The sequence below is a fragment of the Chelonoidis abingdonii genome, chromosome 8, assembly GCF_003597395.2.
Source record: "Chelonoidis abingdonii isolate Lonesome George chromosome 8, CheloAbing_2.0, whole genome shotgun sequence".
NCBI classification, from domain to species: Eukaryota; Metazoa; Chordata; order Testudines; family Testudinidae; genus Chelonoidis; species Chelonoidis abingdonii.
The window spans coordinates 62,956,868-62,963,345 of NC_133776.1; the positions used below are offsets into that span (position 1 = coordinate 62,956,868).

The 6,478-nt window shown below is 54.0% G+C and overlaps 1 protein-coding gene across 1 annotated transcript; it reads left to right on the forward strand.

Annotated features, from left to right (window-relative positions):
- The first annotated feature begins 206 nt into the window (after positions 1-206).
- LOC116820969 (maestro heat-like repeat family member 5) lies at positions 207-5,965 on the forward strand. Its single transcript, XM_075068995.1, has 9 exons — positions 207-596; positions 1,129-1,272; positions 1,659-1,878; positions 1,998-2,140; positions 2,559-2,714; positions 3,785-3,907; positions 4,299-4,401; positions 4,836-4,910; positions 5,766-5,965. Exons 1-9 carry the CDS (start codon positions 483-485, stop codon positions 5,876-5,878), a joined length of 1,191 nt encoding a protein of 396 aa, XP_074925096.1. The 5' UTR covers positions 207-482; the 3' UTR covers positions 5,879-5,965.
- Positions 5,966-6,478: the final 513 nt, after the last annotated feature.

Below are 6,478 nucleotides of genomic sequence, written 5' to 3' on the forward strand. Positions count from 1 at the left end.
GGCTGAGAGTCATGTGTTCTTGTGAGTCACACTTGCTCATCTGACTCTGTCCACAGGCCAGTTGCTTGCACTACACAGTCAGGCAGCAGTCATGTTTGTGCAGCCGTCCACATGTGCCACCTGCCATGACCATGCTGTGTGTTCCAGGGCCTGTGCAGATTTGCCATGCTTGGGGCTGAGCTCGTTGCCTGACATTGGTCTTTTTTTGTCATTAGCACGTCCGTGGAGGCTGTGAAGACTCTTTTTTCCATGCCCGGATACTGGAAGGAATTTGCCAGCATCCACTTTCAGCAGGGTTGGGACATGATAACCTCCCGCAATTACTACTCGCACGGTGTTGGCGTGATTGCAAGGTAGGAGCCCAAAGTTTCCCTAGGCAATATTCCTCTCTTCCAGGCTGCCATCTCAACCCAGCAACTAGAGAGGAACTCTCTCTCCCCTTTGATAACCACAAGGGACTTTCTCTTCCATCTTCCAGAGCCATGATCGAGTTTGAGAACCCTCAGCTCCCTGCAGTTTTCAGAGAGGCCGTCACCATTGTCCAAAGGGAGAAGGAGGAGGAGCAGAGAAATATCGCCATGACTTTCTGCACTGAGGTGAGATTCAGTAGTTGACAGGCACAAGTGGCCTTTCTGGAGAGGAGCTCAGGCCAGTAAGCTCTGGGGCACATTGTCAGCAGCTCAGCAACCTACAGCCAGCTAGCTCCTCTCTGCACATGGATGGTCACGGGGCATGGTACAGAGAGGGAGAGAGAGACAGGGTGAGATTGCTCCTGGCTGGGTGGACCTAGATGGGATCATGTGACAAGAGGAGATGTTTCTCCAGTGCCCCAAGGCCATGCTTCTCTCCTCACCTTTTCCTGGGCTTCTGCTTTTCTTCTGCCCCAGGGGTCGCTCCATGGCATTCAGTGGGGCCTGGAGATTCCCCTTTCCCTGGGGCTTTATCTGGGACTTGTGCATTAGTCTAAGTTCTGCCAATGAACCAACCGAAAGAGCAGCACCTGGCTCCCTACACACCAGAGACTTTCTATGGGAAGAAGTGGCCATTTGGTAAAGATGAGTCTCCAGGGAACAGACCCCACAGGAAGAGCTCTGCTCCTCACCCCGATACTGATCTGGCTCTTTCCAGTTTCTCCAGAGTCCTTCCATTCAGACAATACTGACAAAATCACAGCTCCAGGCACAGCTCATGGAATGGACCCAAGATAAAAATCCCATTGTACGTCAGCTCAGTCTGCGAGGCCTTGGCAGTATTGTGCTCCAGCCAGAAAAGGTGAGCGGGGTGGATTGCCCAGAGGACCGAGGAAGCCAATGTCTAGCGAATAGCTCAGAAGTGAGAGCGAGATCCCCACACAAGCCTTGTTGTTTAACACACAGCACTCAAATGTTGGAGGTGCTTTACAGAGCAAATCAAGGCACGACGTGGTCCCTGCTCCCGTGAGCTGACCCGTGACTGCAGATGTGATGCAATGGGGGAGGCGGGTGAGCAAAGACAAAGGTTACAGTGAACAGCTGGCACAGAGTGACAGGAGAATGCCTTTGTGCCCCGTTGGGGGGCTGTGCCAGCTGTGGTTTCTCATAGGTGGGAGTGGGATGGGGCAGCATATGCCGCAGGCTGTTGCCCAGCATAGTAACGAGCTGCCTTCTTCATTGCTGCAGGTGCAATCGTTACGGGCCCAGCTGCCAGCGATCATGGACATGTTCTGTGACATGGATGGGGGGCGTGTCATGGGGGCCATGCATCAAGCTGGAGACATCATCTACCTCCTGGATGGGGAGGGGCTTGGCTCCATCTCCCAGGACATTGCAGTCTGCCTTCGCCCCTTCATTGACGACGTAAGGCTGGGAAACACAGGAGAACCCCATTCGCCTGTCTCTGGTGGCCTTGTCTCTCCCTCCCCATCCCCTTTCCTCCCACCCCTCAGCCCTGCCACTGAGCCTCCAAGGGGTGCCCCTGTCATGGGTGGTGAATCTGCTGTTTGCCCACCTCCCTCCCAGAGCTCCTCTCCGCAAACCTCAGCCTCAGCACCATGCTCCCAGCCCCTGCTGCTGCCTGGCCTGGGGGAGAGGTGCCTGCCACTGGGCAGATGACCAGCTGTCTGGAGAACACTGGCCCCCAAAGAGGTGGAGATCCCCAGGAGGTAAGAGGTGGCTTGGGAACGGCCCGGCTCTCAGGGGCACCGAAGAGCAAAAGAACTGCTGTCTTTTGAAGCAGCACCTCCCTGAAAGGCTCCAGCAGCTGCTCCTCCCCTTCCCCAGACTGGTCTCCAGCCGCCTTCCCTCCCTTTCCCCTCATCTTCCAGGCCTCGAGGATTCTGTGCTCTCCAGACAGACATTGTGTCTAGGACACCATGGGGCTGCACTGCCCTGCACAGTGTCTCAGGCCCTCTTCTGCACAAGATGTCTATGGCGCTGGCCTGGTGGCCTCACTGCACCCGCCAGCCAAGTCACTTAACATGGGGGAACGGCAGCAGCGTGCAGATTAGGACTCTGTCGCGTTATGCTCTGATCCTGCCTGGCTTTAACCGGGCTTTCCCCCTCCCTGTGTCTCATTGCCAGGAGAGGGGCAGTGTGCGCGCCGCTGCCATTTTACTGCTTGGCAACGTGGTGAGCAGCGTGAAGGACCCGGAAAAACCCAACGTGCAGCAGGAAATAATCAACTGCTTGCTCCCGCTGCTGCTGCACCTTGAAGACCAGAATGAGAGCGTGACACTGGTAAGTGCCACGCTCATTATTTCCTAAAGCGCAAAGAGCCAGAATCCCCTGGGGACCCCACTCCATTAATGACCAGAGCCCCTTGCCAAGTAGAGTCTTTTCCTCCCTGCTTCACTCCATGCTGGAGCCTAGTGCCTCCCCCATTCTCACAGCATACAGCACAATTGGCAAGAAAAGCCTTCTTCTGGGAAAGAGCCCTGAGCCTCTCCTGCAAAGAGAGGCCTCAGGTCTTTGGGCTGCTGCATCCAAAGCTTCACAACAAAGGCAGCAAAAGAAAAGGGAGCATAGATCTGGAAGTGCTCTTTGGTTCAGGGAGCTGATATCTGCTCACAGCCTTCTGGAAAGTGGGTGCAGCTGCCCTGACTTCTTCCCTGGAGCTCCTGAGAGAACTTCTCCAGGTCCCAGCTTCCCACCATTCACCGAACGTTGCCCTCTTTCGTTGGGCCAACTGGGTGTGGAGGGAAGCCTGATCTGGGGGCCCCTTCGGTCCAACTCTTTGGGATCCCAAAGCTGACTCACGCTCTCATGCAGTCTCTTTGCGCCTAAGGACCGAGCTGTGGAGATCTCTTCTGAATCTTTCCAGGGCCGTCCATAGAGGGGCGCAGGGCCTGGGACAACACCATCTACTCTGCCCTAAGCCCCACCCCCACGCCATCCCTTCCCCCAAGCCCCACCCCACCTCTTCCCACCCCTGCTGCGTCCCCTGCCCCATCTCTAGACCTCCCCTTCCCCGAAGCCCCCACCCCCTCATTTCCCCAATGACGCTGGGAGCTGGTGAGGTGGGGCATAGCGTAGCGGGGCCGGGAGTACTGCTGCTGGCCCCGGCATGGCCCAGCTCCTGCGTCCCCTGAAGTGCAGGGCCCTGGGGAACCGCCCCAAACCATCCAAAGACAGGACGGCTCTGGCTCTTTCCAGCCAATTCCCTCTCCTGAGCACACTCTGGTCTACAACAAATGACAGGAATCTCTACTAGCAGGAAAAGCAGGACAACAAGGGACGGGGAAGGTTCCATGTCCCCCAGACCGTCCCTCTCTCAGTCAGAACCCCCTTGGTCTCCCCTTCTCTTGCAGAGATGCAAACTGACGCTCTTCCGCTGCGCAGTCTTTCTCAGGTGGGCTCATTTGAAGACGCTGTTCCGCAGCATGGCCTGGGATGGCTCCACACAGCTCCTGAAGTGTGCCTGGAAGTGCTTGGTAGGTCAATACCTTGTGCCTTGAGAGTGGTGAATGGGGACTTGAGAGAGACCTTTCTAACCCTACACCCTGAGGATCCATTCGCTTCCGGCGGGTGGCAGGACTCGATTCTGGGCTCTCTGCTGGTTCATTTCTGCAGGAGTTACAGAAATCCCTTCACATTTTTGAAATTTTTCTCCACAACTGTCAGACCTGCAAACTTTTCTCTCTTAAAATGAAAGCTGAGGTTCTGGAGAACACACTAGTAACTCCAGAGAGGTGCTGCTGTGGCGCATGGGCTCAGACTGGCTGTTGCCATGCCCTGGCTCTATGCTTTGGCTTCCCTGGACTAGTCCCTGTGGGAAGAACATGTCATTTGTATATTGTGCCTTTCTTCCTTCTTTCTTCCTAGATGCAGAACAACAAGAGCCACATCCCCAAATTCCTCTTCCAGGCCTTAGACTACCTGGAAAGCTCACAGACAACAATCAGACATTCTGCAGCCCTCTTCATTGGTAAGCAGAGCAACTTCACTCCAGCTTTTTTGAACTGCTTCCTTCAAACCCTTTTCTAGACTGCTACTCTCTTCCCTCCGACAGCAACAGAATATCCTGAAAGTGTGTGTGTGTGTGAGAGAGAGAGAGAGAGAGAAAATTAACATGACTTCCTAGATGAAGGGAGCATCTTAGCTGCATCGACTGCACCAACTTCCCCTGCCCACAACTCCTCTTGGCTGCACCTAGGGGAAACCAGCATGATGTGAATTCAATCTCCTTTGGAAATCAGTCTCTCAGTGACTTCTGGGCTTCTGATGCTTTATCTAATGTGCTTTGTGAACAGATATAAGGAATGTATTTAATTTCCCAAGGGCTGTCCTGGGGGAATGGCTGCATCTTTAGCAGTTTTCAGTGAAGGATTTGAAAAGTAATGAGATTCATTGTCTGTCTAGGAAATACTATCCACCATTACTGCGACTTGTTGTCTGAAAGAGTGAATGAAGATGGCATCTCCCGCCTGTATGAAGGTAAGGAAATACCTCTGTGTGTTTGTGCCTCTGTGGGAAGTACAGGGGTGCAGCACAGGGCCTGAACACACCCTGGGTTTGAATGTGGCCCTCTCTGTCTAAGGACAGTGTTTAAGGAAGAAGGAAGTCAGGCGAGCTTTCATCGAGGTGCCCCAATATGTGTACGGGAGCAGGGGAATTCCATCCCTAGCTCCTAGAATAGACGTAGGCTTAGAGCGGTGTGGGGAGACTGTCTTCACAGAGGTCAGAATGTCTCTAAAGGAAGGCCTGACAGAATTGAAAAGGACTGTTGTTATTATTAAGGGTGATGATCATGATGATGATGATGACAATAAACCCCATTAGGGAAAAGATTCATCACTTGCCCTCCCTGTAATGGAGAGACTTCAGGGCAGGGAACCACTCAGAACTTGGTTATCAGCTCCTAGGAAATCCCCTGAGTGCACATTGGAAACATCTTTCCCTGTGACCTCTTAAGGAACGAAGGCCCAGGGCCACAAAGGATTTCAGTAGACGTCAGGAGTCTAAATCCCTTTGCGAATCTGTGCGTAAATGTTGGATGATTTAACACCTCTGCTGCTGTCACTTTTCTGTTCCATCTCAAGCACAGTTGCCCCCACCTGCCTGTGTTTTAGTGTGTGGACGTGTGTATGCTGAGGGAGGGGGAAGTTACGCACAGAATGGGGCCTCCTCTCTGTCCAGGGCTATTTTGGGAGTAGCGGAGTTGTTGTTTCTGTGCCCCCAGACTCTTGGGTAGCTAATAGCATGTGGCAATGGCCATCTGAAGGGGAGGTTTCCTAGGCACCAGTCGCATCAGCACCATGGGGCTTTCCACCCCTTTCCTCTTTCTTTCAGCTTTTCAGGAAGTGCCTTTGACATCTGACAGGACCACAGGGTGCATCCTCCATAGATATTACAAATGGTTGCAGAAGCTTGGAAATCTCGTGTCTGGTTCCGCATTCGACTAGGGAACCGGGACCGACACAGAAGACCTCTCTGTCCTCCTAGGTACGTCCAACAGCATCTTTGGAACAGGGACTGAACAGCGAGGTGGATATTGGCAGATGACAAAACATTATGTAGGTCAGTGAGGCTTAGAGAAGACTTTGAAGAAGTTGAAAGGGATCTAATAAAGCCATGTGACTGGGCAGCAGATGAAAACTGGAGCTGACAAAAGCAGGGCCATATGCATTGAAAGCAGTGAGGAGAATGACTCCTCCATAGCACTGGTGTCAGACACCAAAGCATGGATGGTTGGGCCCAGTGGCTGGAGCAGGGGTGGTGGGGCCTAGTGGTCAGGGTGGTAGAGGTCGAGCCGAGGGTTGGAGCTGGAGTCAGGAGTGAAGAGCAGGATTGGAAGAGGCTAGGAGTAGGGCCAGGGTGGGATTAAGGATTCCTCGGCCAATGGGAGCAGCGGGAGGCGGAGCCTAGAGCAAGAGCAGCTCCCGGGACAGAGGTCCCAGTGCGGTGCTCGTCGCGGAGTCGCGGCTGGGGGGAGAGGAATGGCACGCAGGAGCTGCCTCACCCCACCCCAGCCAGGCAGAGCCAGCCCGGCTGGAACGCAGCAC